This window comes from Lemur catta, chromosome 3 (genome assembly GCF_020740605.2).
Source record: "Lemur catta isolate mLemCat1 chromosome 3, mLemCat1.pri, whole genome shotgun sequence".
In the NCBI taxonomy this organism is placed as follows: Eukaryota; Metazoa; Chordata; class Mammalia; order Primates; family Lemuridae; genus Lemur; species Lemur catta.
In genome coordinates this window covers 17,747,606-17,766,859 of record NC_059130.1, presented here as the reverse complement: position 1 = coordinate 17,766,859, position 19,254 = coordinate 17,747,606, and the positions used below count along the sequence as shown (strand labels likewise).

The following is a 19,254-nucleotide window of genomic DNA, read 5'->3' as shown; positions in this document are numbered from 1 at the left end:
CAAAGTATAACAAGGGAACAGAATACAGGTGGTAAAAACTGAATAAATTCATTGATTAAAAATTAAAGACTATAACTGAAATTGTGACCTGAAGAAAAGTAGGTATGGCCAAGCAATTGAGTAAATAATGATACTAAAGTGATTCTGACTATTGGAGCCTTCAGAAGATTAAGTTGTATTTGGTTGCTTTTCTGTAATGTATGAGACATATATATTAATATGAAATTGTTGCTTTTGGAAAGTGTACTTTTAAAATGATCTCAGTGAAGAACTGATTTTTCTTGTATCTTGGATTTACTAATTTATAAGCAAAATGACCAAAGTTCAACGAGTATACCATGTTCTTCTTCTTCTTCTTTTTTTTTTTTTTTTTTGTGAGACAGGGTCTCACTTGTCAGCCAGGCTGGAGTGTGATGGTGAGATCATAGCTCACTGTAACCTCAAACTCCTGGGTTCAAGCAATCTTCCTGCCTTAGCCTCCCAAGTAGCTGGGACTATAGGTACATGCCACCATGCCTGGCTGGTTTTTTTTTTGTGTAGAGATTGAGTCTTGCTATGTTGCCCAGGCTAGTCTCAGACTCCTTCCCTCAAGCAATCTTCCCACCTCGACCTCCTGAAGTGCTGGGATTACAGGTGTGAGCCACCATGCCTAGCCCTGACCATAATTTTATTGCTATGGACCAGTTCTGTGTCTCCATTCCCCCTCTTTTTGAACAGGAGTTCTGTCATAATTATTCTATCCCTTTAAGATATCAGGTGCTTGGAGGAGTGAGAACACATAACTTGTTTTCTTAGTCACAGGTCTCTATGTTGACAGGAGCTGTACCCAAGGATCTTCATCCACATGCACGCCAGGTGCAGATGACAATGATATAATGAGCCGAAGCCTTTGGGGGAGGAATATAAATTGTTGTGGCCAGAGGACAGCAAGAGAAACAAGTGATAGTGAAAAATTCTGGCCTTGTCATTTTTCAGTAATAATTAGGAGCACATTAGAACTACAAGGGTAAAGGTATGTGGACCAAGGTAGGGGTGGGAGGGTTGGTTTGGGAAAGTGCTACATTGAAGGCCCAGAAGAAGTAACCAAAGGAGGAAAATTTGCTCTGCCTTGCCCATGAGAGCCCATACTCTGTTTCTATAGCTTTACAACATTGATGATACAAGATAGTGCAAAGGAATCAAGACTGGATGAGAAAGGTGGCATAAGCATATTGATAGTGAAATGAGGAAGGTAGTTTATTATTGTGGGAAAAGGGCAAGCTATTTTATCCTAGTTGGATGGCCTCTTATAAACATGTTTTCTTTTTGTATATTGTTTTGGGAGTATGTTATAAATGTATTTTTTAGAATCCTTAAATGGTCAAGTGGCTGTCTCTAATGTGAAAGGTGGCCTAGAATTTTCTCTGAGGGCCCTTCTGACATTAGAGGTCTGAAGCCTGCTTAGTAGTAACTGAAGTTTCAGCCCTTTTGCCTCTAGAGAATGAATGATAGATATTATAATGATAAATGAAAATGGTCCTTTAGTTACACAGGAACATACTTTCTGTTCCTCATCCAAAAGCAATTTATTATCATTTTTAAAAATTAAGATTTTTTATAACAGTTTTAGGTTCACAGCAAAATTGAGAGGAAGGTACAGAAATTTCCTGTACACCCTCTGCCCCCACACATGCATAGGCCCCCCCCATTATCAACATCCCCAACTGGAGTGGTACATTTGTTATAACTGGTGACCTCACCTCATAAATTATCACCCAAAGTCTACAATTATCACCGAAATTCCTCCTTGTCTTTTCATGGCTTGATAGCTCATTTCTTTGTAGCACTAAATAATATTCCATTGTCTGGATATATCACAGTTTATTTATCCATTCCTACTGAAGGACATCTTGGTTGCTTCTAAGTTTTGGCAGTTATGAGTAAAACTGCTATAAACATCCATGTGCAGGTTTTTGTGTGGACATGGTTTTCAATTCCTTTGGGTAAGTACCAAAGAGTATAACGGCTGGATCATGTGGTAAGAGTGTGCTTAGTTCTGTAAGAAACTATCAAACCATCTTCCAAAGTGGCTTTATCATTTTGCATTCCTACCAGCAATGAATGAGAGTTCCTGTTGCTGCACATCCTCACCAGCATTTGATTTTGTCAGTGTTCTGGATTTTGTCCATTTTAATACAATGTGTGTATTCATTGCCATCACTTCAAGCATTGTGACAAATGTATTCCTTCTGTCTTAGGAGAGGCTCTTTTGACATTGCTATCATTGCTGGTCACCTAATTGGACATATTGTCCTGGAAACTGTAGTGGTCATTTGTTTTTCAGAATGGAACAGAAAACAGAAGATTGGCTCTGATTATTTTGCCAGGGAGAAATTCCATTCTGAACAACTGACTCACTGTTTATGCTTGAATCTTTTATTAGTTGGAGCTATTAATAACTTCACCTCTGACAGTTTTGAGTGATAGGTTGAGTGATAGGTTTGCTGATGATGAGTAATGCTTCTGAGACCCAGACCCAAAATCTGTGTTTAGTTACATTAAGAAGGCAGCCAGTACAGCTAAGTGTCCATCCCAAGATCTCTTAAAACTATGATGGAGTCCAACCCTGTTAGGAAAATTCTCTTGTTAGAAAGTGAATCTCAGATCCCGTTTATCTTTGTCAATGGGCCTTGGGCTAAAAGGAAAGACATTTAACATTTACTGCATGCCAAACGATGCTAGGTCATTCCACATAACATCTTTATTCCTCATAATTTCCCTGTGAAATACTTTGTATTATATCCATTTATATAATAATTCCTCAAATGCCCAAGTTTTTTTCCCCCCATCTCCCCAGCCTTTATATATGTTGTCCCTTCACCTGGAACAATATTACTGCTTTTTGCCTAATGAACCCCTGCTTATCCTTCAGAGCTCATTTGAGATGTCACTACTTTAAGGAAGCCTTCCCCATCCCCTAGGTCTGTTTCCTTATTACGCTCTCAAAGGGCACTGTATGTCAATAGCACAAGTAATTGTTTGATTAGTCATTTAATATCATTTCTGATGAAATGTAAGCTCCATGAACTCAGAAATTGTGCCTGTGTCATTTTTCTGTGTTATTTGTAGTGCCAAGTATAGTTCCTTACACACATGTGTTCAGTAAATAATCATATGATTATGGCAAACAAAAGTTGAATGTTAAAAGTATATAAAAAATTTAAATAAATTTAAAAAATAAAAAAGTTGAATTCTAGTCTGTTACAACTTGACAACCTTCCTTTAAATTATACCATATACAGAAACTAACAGGAAGTATTCTTTAATGAAATTACCCAAGAGGCTCTTACTGAACTCTATTTCAGTTACAGATTGGCTAACTATAAAAGTTATTCAGTAATCCTATGTACTGGCTAGGGTGTGGTTCTGAGATAAGAAACTGAGTCTTCAACAAGTTTACCCAGTTCTGTGTAGGTAAGCTCTTCAGAGAAGTCCTACCTTTCTGAGCAGCTATTTTTGATGAAAGCTGGTGGGAAAGGTTCCAGGACTACATGTCCAATTAGGAAACTTTATAAGAGGTAGACACATCTGCTGGTTTACCAGTGTTTCCAACTTCCTGCTGAGCTGAAAACTGCTTGTTTTGTGGAAGAGTAAAACTCAGCAGCAAACTCTAAAATGAAAAGCCTCCAAACTTTTGAGGAACAAACGGAATGCATCGTGAACGCTCTACTCAAAGACTTCTTGGGTCCAACATTGCAGGTTGCTAACCGGGACCTATCCTGTATGGATGAACCAGATTCAGGTAAGGTTTCTGGCCTGAGGTGGTGATTACAGGCCAAAAAAGTATGCTTTATTTCCCCTTAAGTTTCAAAAGGCAAACTCTAAGCTTTTAGCAACACCTAAAGGAAAAAGAGATTCCCAATGAAGGGAGATTTTCTGACTTTGGTATTGACAGCATTGAAGTTCTTGGGAGAAAACAATAACAAAATTGTTTAAGACAAGAACTTTTTCTCATTGCTTAGATTCCTGGGACTTGCTGTCCATTCAAGCATTGTGACAAATGTGACCAATATGTTCCTCTGTCTTAGGAGAGGCTTGCTCTTTTGATGTGGCTATCATTGTTGGTCGCCTCCGGATGTTGGGTGACGAGTTTAATGGAGAATTGGAAGCTTCTGCCAAAAACATCATTGCAGGAACCACTCTGGGACAGGTCAAGTTTCTACTTTGTGCTATTGTTTGTTGGTTTTTTTCCTATTTCAAACTTCTTCTTTTTTTTTTTCCACTACTTTTATACTACCGTAACTAGGAATGTTCTGTGCAAGTTTTGGGTGCTTATATTCATCCAAGGACATACAGCAGGAATTCTCTAATTGCTAACTCTTTAGGAGTTAATGAAAACCTAAGTGGCATAGAGATGGAAAGCTCTTGGCATAGGCTGAACAACCTTCAGCTTGTCTCCACTTGGTTTTCATCAGAGCTGTGTTTAGTGTACAATAGTAATAGCAATTTGCTCTTGACAAAGTGTCTTTTATGCATGTTTTAAAACTTAATTTTGTTGGGGCTAGGTGTCTTTTCCTCCCCAGGCTTCAGCAGTGAAGTATATACAAGAATGACAGGCAGTTTACAAGTCTGATGCAATGAGGGATAAGCCCTTACAGCAGCCCACTGTATTTTCATCAGAATGCTGATTACTGACAGTAACACTTGGATTTTGTATTAGATATAAAGACCATAAGGCAGTGTTCTAGGACATGTTGCTGATTAAGATCAACGATGACAGCTAATATTAACTTATTACAAACTATGTGCCATTATTATCTCATTTAATCATTATACCCCTGTATGAGTTATCATAGAAACTGTTATCACTAGAACCACCACTCCTCATCTGCTGTAACACCATGAGTGCAAACATCTAACCTATTTTGTTCACTGCTATATTCACACAACCTAGAATAGTGCCTGATATATAAAAGGGCCTCAATAAGTATTTCCTGACTTGATACCATTTAAGCAGATAAAGCAACTGAGGCATAGGGAAACAAGTAATTAGGTCACTTAGTAAGTACTTAAGCTAAGATATGTTGTGTGTATATGTATATATATACACATACGGTCTTGCTCTGTTGTCCAGGCTGGAGTGCAGTAACTCCTGGGATCAAGTAATACTCTTGCCTCAGCCTCCTGAGTAGCTGGAGCTACAGGCGTGCACCGTAACACCTGGCTAATTTTTCTTATTTTTTGTAGAAACAGGGTCTTGCTATGTCACCTAGGCTGGTGTCAAACTTCTAGCTTCAAGTGATCTTCCCACCTCAGCCTCCCAATGTGCTGGAATTATAGGTGTGAGTCACTGCATCTGGCTTGACGTGAAGATTTGAACCCAGACTGATTCCAGAACCACGATCTTAACCATTATGCTTTATTCTTCCTATTGTACCCAACTTGGATAGTGTGCCTATGTTACATTCAGGCAGAACTGGACCTATTACTCCCAATTGCTTGCCCTGAGGCTGTTCTATGTAGCTTCTAGCTAAGTCTACTTTTTCTTCCTCATTTAACACAATTTTGAAACAGCCTCAAACTCATAGAAAAGTTGCAAGTATAGTACAAAGAATTTCTCTCTTGAAATCATTTGAGAGTAAGCAGGTGATATATTTCATCACCCCCTAACACTTTTATATTTCCTTCAAATAAGGACATTCTTGTAGAGAACCAAAATCTAACCATGAAAATTAGGAAATTAACACTGATACATTATCATCTAATATATAGATCCCATTCAAGTTTTGCCAGTTGTCCCAATAATGTAAGTTATAGTAAAAAAGATCCAGTCAGGATCATATATTGCATTTAGTTGTCATGCCTCTTTAGTCTCCTTCAATCTGGAATAGTTCTGCAGTCTTTCCCTGATTTTCATGATCTTGACACTTGAAGATTATGGGCTAGTTATTTTGTTGAATGTTCCTTAACTTGGGTTTGTTTGTTTCCTCTTGAATAGATTAAGGATATGCACCTTTGGTAGGAATATCACAGAAGTGTTGTTGTTTTCTTCTCACTGCATCCTGTCAATTGACATAAGATTTCATTTTGTCCCATTACTGGTATTGTTAATTTTAATCACTTAAGATAGTGTCTGTAAGGCTTCTCCACTGTAAAGTTACTCTTTTCCCCTCTGTAATTAATAAGTGTTTTATAGAAAGATACTTTAAAACTATGTAAGTATCCCACATCTCATCAAAATTTCAACGAATTTATTTCTATATCAGCATGGACCCTTAAATTCCTTTTTTACTCAATAGATTATAATCTATTACTATCATTATTTATTTAGGTGTTCATATTGTCCCAGATTTAGCTAGTGGGAGTCCTTTCAATCTAGTCTACATCTTTTTGATGTGTCTCTTATCATTCTTTGAGTGCTTCCTTAATTTCTCACAGAAGAACCTGAACTTTCCAAGCCCCAAACTGGAATCCCCTGTTCTCCAGGGACCTCTGGTTTCTTTTAATGGAGAATGCTATTTAGAAACCGAGATCTAGGTACCTTCCCATGTGGATGCCCTTCTAAGCTCGTTTGGGCTCTGATATCCTGCTCTGTCTGCTGTTGGCTCCTCTATACCCCAAAAGATCTTACTTGGCCCCACCTAATGGCTTGTGGATCACACTCTTTGGGAAAGAAAGAGGAAGAGGAAGAGCTAGTCAATTTTTTTTTAACTTTAGAATTTCCTATACATTTCCTTGTCACTGAAGCAATACCTTTACAGTTTGACCTGCTGGACTATCATGTACTTAATATTTTTCACTCAAATCATTTTATTTTTCTTTCATTTTGTTCGTCCTAAGCAGTGATATCTGAAATCATAGGTTTGATGGACTACTTATATATTTTCTAATACCCATTAACAAAATATTAAAATGAGAAAAGTTATCTGATTACCTCAGATATACCACCAATGGTACATTTGCCACTCTTTAAGAAACACTTGTGGCCAGGCACAGTGGCTCACACCTGTAATCCTAGCACTCTGGGAGGCCAAGGCAGAAGGATTGCTTGAGCTCAGGAGTTTGAAACCAGCCTGAGCAAGAGTGCGACTGTGTCTCTACTAAAAAATAGAAAGAAATTAGCCGGACAACTAAAAATATATAGAAAAAATTAGCCGGGCATGGTGGTGCATGCATGTAGTCCCAGCTACTCCGGAGGCTGAGGCAGAAGGATTGCTTGAGCCCAGGAGTTTGAGGTTTCTGTGAGCTAGGCTGACGCCATGGCACTCTAGCCCAGGCAACAGAATGAGACTGTCTCAAAAAAAAGAAACACTTGCTTTACTGGATTCTTGTACCTGCAGTCTCCTGTACTTTTCGAGTGATACTTTACTGATAGATCCTGTATCTCTCCTCAGGTAGGACCTATACTCCAGGATACAGTGAAATCTCTCAGCCAGGCATGGTGTGCTCAAGATTCCAGCTTAGCTTATGAGAGAGCTTTTCTGTCGGTTTCAGTGAAACTTCTTGGGTATGTGGTCAGTGTGGCAAGACAGCAGGCAAGACTTGAAATGGCAAGACAGGTGGTTATCCCCATGATAGACATGATCAATGGGAACAGAGCCATCCGGGAATTCATCGAGGGCCAAGGAGGTTGGGTAAGTATGTTGGGGCTCCTGGCTTTGCTAGGCATTTGCCCTGTTTTTGTACTAATACATCGTATTCCAATTCATGACCCTTTCTGTAAGTCGGAAAGCAAGCAGGAAAACAGGCCTCCCTACTTTGCTGAAAATGCCCAGATTTTCTTGCCATAGAAAAGGGGAGCAGACTAAGAAGCTCAGCCTGTAGGGATTGGACTCCAGAGTCATGCTACCCAAAATGTTGACTGCTGACTCTCATAAAGCTAATCTTCACGTCCTACACATAATCATCTATAAAATGTATTGATGGTAGAGTTCCAAGCTTATCCTGGCTTCACTTTGCTGCCTGGTAAATTTCTGGATCTTCTTTCCCTAACATCTTTAGGTGTGTGCTGAGGAAGTTCAGGATCATCTAAATATTATGTAACAATAATCTTGTCTGCTATAGTGATAACTGTAGGAGGCATTCTAAGCCCATGACTTCTGCTGTCATGGAGCACTCCCCTCCATTTCCAGTATCAGTAGGAACCTTAGTAACAGCTGTAGTCCCCAGAAATAATCTGCAGATCATACCCTGGTTTCTTATAAAGTTCCTGAACACCATTCCTTTGACTGTAGGATTTTCACTGTCTTTCCTAGGAAAATTTGGAGAGCTGAAGAAGAGGTAGAGCTATTCCCCAGAGTGAACATCACTTCCTTGACTGATTTTGTGATTGATTTCTTCATTTGGTCAGAACTGAACTTAGCTGAATAAATTATTTTCTACTGATTGTTAAAGTTGGGAGCAGCTCCCAGAGGCCTACAGAAATTTTCTACTTTCTGTTTTTACATTAGTTTTAATGAAGTTCTGTTGAAACAAAGACCTCTAGACACAAAATAATGACTTGTTAGTAGAGGAATTCCAGACAACAGGGCAGGCCTTTGCTGGATATATTTTGGGGGAAACGGAGAACAATGGAAACTATTCATTTTCTGTTTGACTAATGATGTACTTTTTATGAAATAAAATTCTTCTGTCTGTGGATCTGAACTAAGTTGCAGCAAGTACAACCTAAAGTGAATAAATACCAGCTCCCTGCTTTATCCTGTGTTGCTCGTAAAACATCAGACTGTGGATTTAGTTCCAAGTATACTGCATTATCTTGAGATTTGAAGATGTGGTGCTCATTGGGATTACACCAGGCAAATGGTAGAGCGGTTCTGGCCTGGGTGTTGTGTATCTGAGGAGACCCTATCCTAGGAAAGCTTAAGATTGGGCTGCACCAAACCCCTAAACTGACCCTTTCGTCTTCTGCCCTTCTCTCAGACCCTTAGAGGACATCCAGTTTTTTAAAGCCCGGTGGCTCCAAGCCTGGCCTCATTTGCTCACCTGCCAGGCTCTTGTGTGTAACATTTGTACCCCAGTGACCGTGATGTTTCCATGTAACTGTTTTATGTATACACATGAATACTTAAATGCCAACATTTTAAATAATTTGATAAAGTCTCTGTAGCCACTCAAAAAAAAAAAAAAAAAAGATTGGGCTGCAGGAAGAAGACATTGTAGCCCAGAGATTAAGAATGGATTCATATTGCCTGATTTTTTTTAACAATTTGATTTCACCGTGGACTAATTATGTGACATTGGACAAGTAACGCCATTGCTCTGTGCCTTAGTCTCCACATTTGTAAAATGGAGATGATCTGGTATATACATCATCAGATTTTTATGAGGGTTGAATGAAACAATACACTTTGTAAAGGGCTTAGGTAGTGCCTGGGTTATTTTAAACAACGTGCCACAAGCAATTTGGAACCCCTGTGATTTGGAATTCATAGGGTTCATAAAGTGAAAAGCTCGACTTTTGCACTCTCCATTAACTCTGTCTCTCACAGATGCAAACCACTCTTATGGCTTTACCTTTCACTTTGATGTGAGTGATTCCTAAATATGATTATGATTATTTCCCTTCTTCTCAAATTTATAGCCACGAACTCTAATTTCTTATACTCATCCTCTCCCAAATGCCAAATAACTAGCCCAAAAACCTCAGTCATTTTTACTATCACCCTTTCTCCAGTCCACCTTACCCAATTAGTCTGTCTTTCTTTCTTTCTTTTTTTTTTTTTTTAGACAGCATCTCAGTATATTGCCCAGGCTGGTCTCAAACTCCTGGGCTCAATAATCCTACCACTTTAGTCTCCTGAGTAGCTGGGATTACAGGATTACAGGTGCACACCTCCATGCCTGGCTTAGTCTTTCTCATTTATTCCTCCCTTTTTGTCATGATTCTTCCCACCAGATTTTATTATCAACAATCTGGACTATTGGCAAAACCTCCTAGTTAGGCTTTCAGTTGATTGTCCTGTTCCAATCCTGTCCTGCCCCATTCCAGTCTGTCCTATGTACTGCCCCCAGACTGACCAAAGCTATGATTTCTTTGTCCATTGTTTCAATTTGTTTTTAGATATGGTATAATTTTTTTTTTTTTTTTTTGAGACAGAGTCTCACTTTGTTGCCCAGGCTAGAGTGACTGCCGTGGTGTCAGCCTAGCTCACAGCAACCTCAAACTCCTGGGCTTAAGTGATGCTACTGCCTCAGCCTCCCGAGTAGCTGGGACTACAGGCATGCGCCACCATGCCCGGCTAATTTTTTCTATGTATATTTTTAGTTGGCCAGATAATTTGTTTCTATTTTTAGTAGAGACGGGGTCTCGCTCTTGCTCAGGCTGGTCTCGAACTCCTGACCTCGAGCGATCCACCCGCCTCGGCCTCCCAGAGTGCTAGGATTACAGGCGTGAGCCACCGCGCCCGGCCGGTATAATTTGTTTTTAAAAAGTTTAACATACCACTGAAGGAAATTACAAGATAAAAAATTTATCAGAGGAAGGCATTTATTTCTTTAAAAAAATTTTAAAGTATCTTTTATCTTCTTGTTTTACCCAATGTGAGCAGAAAAGTATATATTCTTTTTAAATCAGGAAATACTTTCCAAAAGCATTGCTTTGATTGCTATTCTCTTAAAAATCTTTCAGTGGGTGATTGGGTATGTTCATTATCTTGATTCTGTTGATGTATATATACCCTGGTTGAGGGTATGTATACATGCAAACTTACCAAAGTATATACTTTGAAATGTGTATTGTATGTCAGTACTACCTCAATAAAGTTGGTTTTTTTTTGTTTGTTTGTTTGTTTTATTTATTTTTTTTAGACAGAGTCTCACTGTCTTGCCTGGGCTAGCTCACAGCAACCTCCCGCTCCTGGGCTCAAGCGATCCTCCTGCTTCAGCCTCCCGGGTAGCTGGGACTACAGGCATGCACTACCATGCCCAGCTAATTTTTTCTCTTTTTAGTTGTTTGGCTAATTTCTTTCTATTTTTAGTAGAGACAGGTCTCGCTCTTGCTAAGGCTAGTCTCAAACTCCTGAGCTCAAGCAATCCGCCTGCCTCGGCCTCCCAGAGTGCTAGGATTACAGGTGTGAGCCACCGCGCCCAGCCAATAGAGTTGTTTTTTAAAAAAAACCTTCAGTGGGACCCCAATGTCCATCACATAAAGCCTGACCTTCACCCTGGTATTGAAGTTCCCCCAGAATCTGGCCCCAACTACCGTTTCTAGCCTTATCAATCATGATTCTCCTCTACAAACCCAATGCTTTTGTAAAACTAAGCTACTCACTATAGCTACCCCACTCCTATTGTTCTCAGTGTTTCATATTGCTTTTTCTCAGGCTCTACATATACACATCTTCAAGACCCAACCCAATTGTCACTTCCTCCATGAAGGCTATCCAGATAACCTGAACGAGAAGTGATCTTTGCCTCTTCAAACTTTTGTTTGTACCACTTTTATGGTTCTTATCACAAACAGCCTTAAATTGTAGTTATTTGTATACTTACCTTCCCTACTAGAATAAATGATCTTTGAATGATACAATTTGTTGTGTACCTCTGTAGTACCCTTTCTCCCCATTCTCTTGCATGTGTATGAATATTATAAATATTCATTAAAGAATAAATAAATGATTGACTCAGATGAGACTTCAAATTTGATTATATTTTAAACAGGATGCAAAGCCTTACCAAGAGTCCTGACATTCTATTTTAAAAAAAAATTGTTTCAACTGCAAGTTATTGGTTGACTTTTGCCTCTTGAAGATTCTGAAACCAAAGGCAGAGTATGATTCCCCGTGTGGTGTGTGGGAAGCTGACTGTGAGTCCTGTAGCAGGTGAACTGAAGGGCTCGGTGAAGTCTCAGAATGTTGTAATGACAAGAAGCAGATTGCAAGATGGGTAGGGGAGTTTCCTACTGTGGATGATGTGAAAACATGAGGAAATCAGACAAGCTTCATTAAAGGTATGTTATAAGCATCTTCTGTGTTCATTTATAAAAGGAGAAACAAGTCTATTATGGAGATAAAGGAATTAATTTCTTTCTGGCCATTGCAGTCCTTCAGAGTTGGACTCTGAACCTCAGAACCTCAGTAGCAACACTATTCCTTTCATAACATCCCTGTTGCATTGGAAAGTACCTTTTGCCAGGTTCCCATGCCTCCTGTAGGGAAGGCCCATCTGCTCCTGGCATACTGGAATAGCCTAGCTGGAGACAAGAAACATAGACTATGCCAAGCAAGAGACTTGGAATAACTGAGTAAACAAGTCAGAGTGGATCTCTCACCAAAGCCTAACCACATATAGCATGCTTCATGACAACGGACTTATTTCAGATATAGTCAAGACCATGTTAACCACTGTGGGGTTACATAAATGCGTAGAAGACAGTATCATTGCCTTTAGTAAACCTAAAACTGCAGGGGGCATCTTATGTGTCCTCTTTTGAATAAACTCTTTTAAATAAACTTATGAGAGCCAAAGAATGTGTGAATAAATGAAGAAAAGTTATACAGCTGAATATAAAGATTTATACTGAAGGGATTCAAACTAAGATAAGATCATGATGAGATGGAATTGGGGGCAAAATTTTTGAAGAAAAAAAGTAACTGGGCTTTATGCCTTTATTTTCCTCTTGGTGAAAATAAGGGATAAAGATCAGAAGTAGAAAAAAGTGGTAAAATAAACAAGGTCTGTGGGTGATGTGGTTGGATAGGTTGCGTGGTGATGGTTGGTGGCGAGTGGCTTGGTGACAAGCTGAGGAAACTGGACTTATTCCTGTAGACTATTAGTAAATACTTTGGTTCATTAGTATTAAAGTGCAGTTTTAAGAACTGTCATCAAGCCTTGGTTACCAGGAGATACTAGACTGGAAGATATATATGTAGGAAGGTCATCTAAGAGCTTAATTGCTGCAGGAATCCAGATGTGAAAACGAGAATGGCAGTTAAGTGGGAATGGAAAAGACATTGAGGAGAAATGACCAATAGGCCTTGGTGACCAGGAGAATGCTTACAAAAGACTCAACGTTTCACAGACAGTATACATAGCCCATATCAAATTACTGACCCCAGGGCATAGTGAAAGACAACAGTATTGAAACTCAAGCTAAGATTGGATAAGTGGCTTTCCTGGGGTAAAATATATGTCTCCTCAAAGAAACAGAAGGATGTTCGGAGAAACCTGAGTGTTTTTCCTATTGACCAGTTTACTTGCCCTAATAATCTCCCCTAAAATTCTCTTCGATTAAAATTTTTTATTATGTCATTCCTGACCTCCATCACACTGATGTTTCTCCTTAAATTGGCATACTCCGCTCTTGTTGGAGCAGGTGACATTGTGACTGGCACTCTGTTGTATTCTTCCTTCTGCCCACACACTACTGTAGCCGCATGAGGCAGCAGTGAGATGTAGCATCTTCACTTCTCTTCAGGTGCTCACCCACAATTTATTAATACTTCCTACAAGAGCTGACCCTTGATGGTTTCGGCAAAGCATTTATGAGTCTTTTATTGCATGATATTGTTGTGTTCACTTATGCCAGATTTGCTTAAATGTTTCATTGTAAGTTCTTAAATTCTTTTAGGTATTTGCCAGCCTTTGCTATATGACTTATTTTACCTCCCCAGCTCTTGATCTTCCCACAGGATACAAATGAGTCAACACAGCCTTCATTGAAAAGCATTATGCTCCTATTGCCCTCCAGTAACTGTAGAAGGAAGCAGGATAAATTAAGTAGTAGCTTATATTTGTTAAAAATAAAACCAAAGTTTTTTGTTTTCTCCTTCACAGTTTGTTTTTTTCTTTGCTTGAGTGGTCTGCTCAGGAAATGGCCTTGTAGCTAAGTGGGTTTTTGAGGTTTGGTTATTTCACATTGTCTCTATACCTTTTGGTTTTACAGTAAAACAGACTCCTAAAAATTGCTGCTTGTTTTTTTTTTAAAGTCTGCAGTTCTGCCAAGACACTATTTACAGATCCTCAGTTCTTGGGTAAAAGGTCTATGGAGGTATCTCAGCAAATTTTCCTTTCTTATGTTTATTTCTATTTCTTCCCTAAGAAGAGACAAGAAAGTTAGTGAATGTTCTAAAATATGGGCTTGAGAAAAAGAGATATACATTTTATTTTATTAAGTATCTTTTTGCCTAATTAATAAAAAATTAACAAAGTTCTGGTTTTGATGGAAGTGAGGACATTCTAAAGGTACAGAAAGATTGCAAAACTCTCTATTTGTCCAAACACAGAAAATCATTTTCCTTTTAGGATTATGCTTTGCTACTCTGCAATTAAACAAGTTAGTTTGGCCTGGGTGTGGTGGCTCACACCTGTAATCCCGGCACTCTGGGAGGCCAAGGTGGGAAGATTGCTTGAGCTCAGGAGTTTGAGAACAGCCTGAGCAAGAGCAAGACCCAGTCTCTACTAAAAAAAAAAAAAAGAAAAGAAAAGAAAAGAAGAAAAAGAAAAAAAATTAGCCAGGCAAGTAAAAATAGAAAACTTTAGCTGGGCGTGGTGGCACACGCCTGTAGTCCCAGCTACTGGGGAGGCTGAGGCAAGAGGATTGCTTGAGCCCAAGAGTTTGAGGTTGCTGTGAGCTAGGCTGACACCACAGCACTCTAGCCTGGGCAGTAGAGTGAGACTCTGTCTCAAAAAAAAAAAAAAAATTTGGAATGTTTTTATTTTTATCAGTAATCAAGTCCATACCTTCAGTTCTGAGATGCTTTATTAGTTGGTTTAGGGTGTTTTTCACCATATCCTGGTTTTCTCACTACTGTATACCCAGCTCCCTAACACAGTGCTTAGCATTTAGTGCATACTCAATAAGTTTGTTGAACAAATTAATGGGCTTTTTGTCTTTATTTCTAACTTTAAAAAATGGTATAATAATTTTAAAAAGGATCCATAATCCCATCACACTCATACAACTGATTCTTTTTTGCATCTTTTAGCCTTCGTTTATGTGCATATTTTTACATGGTTTTAGTTGTAAATTTGAAATTTTGTATTTTTCTAAATGTAAGGCTTTTCCATGCTTTATGTTTTAAAATGGCAAAAGTAAAAATTGTATTATTTAGAGCAGCAAGAAGTTCTCCTTTAATGCTAAATGGGGATAATTTGAGAAATACCCTATTCCCCAAAAATATTGCTGAAGAACTTATGTGGACCGGGATTGAAATTCTTTATTTGGAATATTGTCTTTAGGCTGTCTATAACCAAGATACTTCAATGACCTTTCCTTTCTTATTATAGTGCTCAATAAAGAGGGTGCAACCTCTTCAGTGTTCAGGATAAACAGTGTTCAGAATCATGATTTCCCGAATCTCCCAAACTCCTGATAGGAATTTGAATAATGTTGCAAAACAGAAAGGATTGCTAATATCTTAAATAGAGGAAGTGCTAACAACGTATTTCCTAGTTTTCTTCAGGATTACTTAAGACTAATTTTGTTAACACATAATTTACTGAACTTCTGCCCTCAAAACAAAAATGATATTCTGGTTTTGGGAGGTTCTCACACTGAATTAAACATTTGGGTAGATTTGTAACCCTTGAGGAGAGAACTTATGCAAGCTGAGGAAGCTTTTTCTAGAAGAGCCTGCCTCTCAGGGGCAAAATGCAGCATGCACAGCATAGCTTCCTGAAACACTGTCTTTTCCAAGACGGTTGCAGAGTAGAGATCTTCTCTAAAAACAGTTCTTCAGGATTTCTGCCCTAAAAATTACACTGTTATCAGCAAGGTGGTTGATTTTTCTTTTTGTTTCTTCATAGTTTACCAACATTACACATAGGGATACTGTGCTAACTGCCTGCTCAGGTGCTCTTTGAGGGGGCCACTTGCTCCTGATCCTATATGAACCAACACTTTCATTCTTTATATCCAGAACCCAAGTGAAGCTCCAGAAGCTACTGGTGGGTTGAAGAGGTGCTGAAATCAACACTTCCCTTAATGTAGGTCAGCACTTCCCCAGCCCTGGGAAAGACACAAACTGTCAGAAGCAGCTGACTTTGCTTCATCCAAAGAGAATTTGAGGTCCATATGGCAGACTTTAAAGTTCTGAATAAATATGTCTCCTCTGATGAACAGAAGTTTGTCATTAATCATACTGACAAGAAACCTTTAGGTGAGCAGTCTAGGTAGAAGACGTGTAATTCCAAACAGTATCTATCCTCCTTTTCTGGGCCTAACTGAACTTTGCAGAGTTCATTTAGGACATGAGAAAACCGAAAGTATCAACTGGGCCTTTGTGCTCATTAGGAAAATGAGGAGAGGCAGAACTCATCTATGAGAGCTGTAATTCTGCCTTTTTTCTGGGAAGCAAGAAGAAAGGTGACTTTTGCTTAAGGGTGATGAAGCAGAAGTCTCAGAACTAAGCAGACCACAGTTTTTGTTTTGGTTAGCCTCTTATTTGTTAAAAACTTGAATTATAACCAGGTTTCTTTGTTAAGAAGGAAGGCACTAGGGCCCTGAAGTGAGATGATGGCTTTGTTGTGTGACCACAGAGGCTGGTTGCATACTAATTTCCTCTAGGGCTTGTGATGAAGTCAGTTAACCACAGCCTTCAGCATGCTCCGCTTAGGCGGCAACAGTGGCTTCTCAGTAGCGTCTCGGCCATGACACACATTTGACATGCCCTCTCTCAACCCGCTGATAGACTATTTCTCTTGCTCTGCAGCATGGACCAAAGAGAAATCCTGCAGAAGTTCCTGGATGAGGCCCAAAACAAGAAAATTAACAAGGAGGAGCTTTCCAATGAATTTTTGGTAAGTCCTGTGTGTGATACTCTCAGGGTAGTTACATACAGTATTTAACTGACTATGGGGGTCCAACTTTCCTAGACCAAATTGCTCTTCGGATACAGTAAATATCAGATCTTGGAGGGGAAGAAGGGAACAAGGCAACCTAAAAGTATGACTTCTTTGGTTTGTGTGTATTTTAGGAATTCTCTTTAAAATATTGGTTTTAATATTTTGTTTGCTAATTCTAGTTCTTCGGAGTTGGGCTAGGAATCTTACTGAAGACATATACCATTCCAAATGTATGAATATTAATATTAATTGAACACCCTGAGTTCTCCAGGTATCTGACTTGTGGTTTATGCTTCAAATCACTAGTTTTAATTAATATTAAGAAGAGACCAAAATTAACTTTTCATGGAATATTACGTTTTTTAGCCTCCCCATGGGATTCTATTTGGATGACAAAGGTTTTTGAAGGGCACTAAAACTTCTCACTGCCACATTTCTCTCTTCTTTCTTTTCTTTTTTCCTATAAAAATATTAGAACATGTGTTTTTACAGTAAAAGGATTACCTTAACTTCTTTGGCTTGAAGAAGTGGAATGGCTAGCGTGGGGAGTAGAGACAGGCAGGGTCATGGTGAGAAACATGAGTACAAGGTAGTCTTGTGTCAAGTAGATTTGATTACCCAGAAGAACAATGCACCTCCTTTAAGGGAACTGTGGTTATTGATGCAATGGCAGCTGGGTAGGCCTCATTCACCTTATAAGCTGGCACATCAGATAACACAGGGTGTTTGACAGTACCTATCCTGTGTTTTAGAATACTTCCAGCTGGTGTTTCAGAGCTATAATAACTTTAAACTCTAGCTTTTCAGTTGTGAAAAAGTGGAAAAGCAAGGGAATTGAAGGTCAAAACCTGAAATTAAATCATGATTCTGTCACCAAATTATCAACTATTTGGCATGTTCCTTAATCTCCTTAAGTCTCTGTTTTTTTATTTTTTGTTTATTTTTCTTAGAGACAGAATCTCACTATGTTGCCCAGGCTGGTCTTGATCTCCTGGGCTCAAGGGACCCTCCCACCTCTGTCTCCTAAGTAGCTGGGATTACAGGAGTGAGCCACTGTGCCCAGCTTGTTTTCTAACTTACAAAATGGAGATAATTTATGTCCTACCTATGTTCACAGGATTGTTGTGATGATTAAATATCAACAATAATCATTAAATGTGGTCACTTATTCAGTACTATTTATTGAGCACCTACCATGTACCAAGTTCCATTCTAAGCACTGAAGACAGAGTAGTGAACAAAAAGAACAAAAACCTTTGCCGTCATGGAGCTAACATTCTGGTACCAGGCAGTAGATATGAAAATACTATGAAAGTCTTGAGTGATTAAATAGTATGATTCAGTGATTAGATATTATGACAAGAACCCCTATGTCAGCTCAAATTGGATAATACTGTGGCATCATGAAAAACGTGCTATCGCTGGCACTAGCCAGGCAGTCTGAGCCCCTCTGGAGAGAGTCACCAGTGAGAAAGGAGGGAGAAAGTCCTAGCCCATGTATCTGTTTAGACACGTGCCTTCCCCCAGACTATAATTCCTAAGCCAAAGTCACCCAAGGCATAGAGGTAAAAAGTGAGCTGATCCCTAATATTTTACCTTTTCTTACCTCAAGTCATTCCTCTCACCAAAATATAGCAGCTACCTCCTAACTGGTTTCTCTGCTCTAGCATTGCCCCACCTTCAGTCAATTTTCAGTTCAACACCCAAGTGATCTTTTAATAATAAAAATCTGGTCATTTTTTCCTCTGCCTAAAAACTTTTTATAGTTTGTATTTTTTAAGCTGCTTCAAATTGTCAACTATGATACATATTTAGAAAAGTACATAAAACATGTAAGTGTAATTATAAAGCAACCACCACCCAAGTCAAGAAACAGAACACTGTCAGACCTCAGAAGACCCTTTCCCCATCAAGCCCCACCCCCACCTCTATGCCCTGTCCTGCCCTAAGGGATAATCACTATCCTGATTTTTATATTAATCACTTCCCTGCTTTTCTAGCTCCTGATCGCAAGGACTTTGTTTTTTGGGTGGTGATTAAGTGGAACCTCACTATTCACTGATTCACATCCTCCAGTGGAAAAACAGAGTCTTGCTCTCAGCCCCACCTAAAGGTTCAGATGAAACAACAGAGAGAGAGCGCTTTGGGGGAGTAGGGGAATGGCGAATGGTGCCAGATTGCTTGCTTGGATAAGGTAAATAATACTACTAAATTGGAGGGCTAGAAAACAAGAGAGTTAGAAAATTGGAGAGTTAGAAAACAAGGTGGGTTTTCTACCCACTCCTGTAATCCCAGCTATTTAGGAGGCAGAGGTGGGAGGATCCCTTGAGCCCAGGAGATCAAAACCAGCCTGAGCAATATAGTGAGGCTCTGTCTCTAGAAAAACAAACAAAAACTAAAAAACAGAGACTTATGGAGATTAAGGAACATGCCAAATAGTTGATAATTTGGTGACAGAATCAATCATCTAGTTCTATTCCACATCCCACC

At 39.1% G+C, this 19,254-nt stretch overlaps 2 protein-coding genes across 7 annotated transcripts in view; both read left to right on the top strand.

Annotated features, from left to right (window-relative positions):
- Positions 1-3,382: 3,382 nt before the first annotated feature.
- On the top strand, positions 3,383-11,721 carry BCL2L15 (BCL2 like 15). 3 transcript variants are annotated; one of them, XM_045546855.1, is made up of 4 exons: positions 3,383-3,781; positions 4,068-4,189; positions 7,374-7,613; positions 11,641-11,721. In XM_045546855.1, exons 1-4 carry the CDS (start codon positions 3,655-3,657, stop codon positions 11,665-11,667), a joined length of 516 nt encoding a protein of 171 aa, XP_045402811.1. In that variant the 5' UTR covers positions 3,383-3,654; the 3' UTR covers positions 11,668-11,721. The 3 variants fall into 3 exon arrangements, with proteins under 3 accessions (XP_045402811.1, XP_045402810.1, XP_045402812.1); XM_045546854.1 differs by lacking the exon at positions 11,641-11,721 and adding an exon at positions 11,304-11,506; XM_045546856.1 differs by lacking the exon at positions 11,641-11,721 and adding an exon at positions 8,235-8,625 and having other exon boundaries at positions 3,386-3,781.
- A 122-nt stretch (positions 11,722-11,843) lies between these two features.
- The window catches only part of PTPN22 (protein tyrosine phosphatase non-receptor type 22), a 58,656-nt gene continuing 51,245 nt past the window's right edge, over positions 11,844-19,254 (top strand). The window contains exons 1-2 of one of the 4 annotated variants that reach the window (XM_045546849.1): positions 11,844-11,929; positions 16,632-16,719. In XM_045546849.1, the coding sequence (XP_045402805.1) occupies positions 16,633-16,719 (87 nt within the window). In that variant the 5' untranslated portion in view covers positions 11,844-11,929; position 16,632. Of the gene's footprint in view, positions 11,930-16,490; positions 16,720-19,254 lie in introns of those variants that run through there. The other 3 variants (XM_045546852.1, XM_045546850.1, XM_045546851.1) reach the window with 3 other exon arrangements.

Excerpts from the sequence above, each read along its gene's own strand:
- BCL2L15 (XM_045546854.1), top strand. The coding sequence starts at position 3,655 with ATGAAAAGCCTCCAAACTTTTGAGGAACAAACGGAATGCATCGTGAAC. Across the intron at positions 3,782-4,067 it reads TATGGATGAACCAGATTCAG|GAGAGGCTTGCTCTTTTGAT; the intron begins GTAAGGTTTCTG and ends CCTCTGTCTTAG. Across the intron at positions 7,614-11,303 it reads TCGAGGGCCAAGGAGGTTGG|GCTCTACATATACACATCTT; the intron begins GTAAGTATGTTG and ends GCTTTTTCTCAG.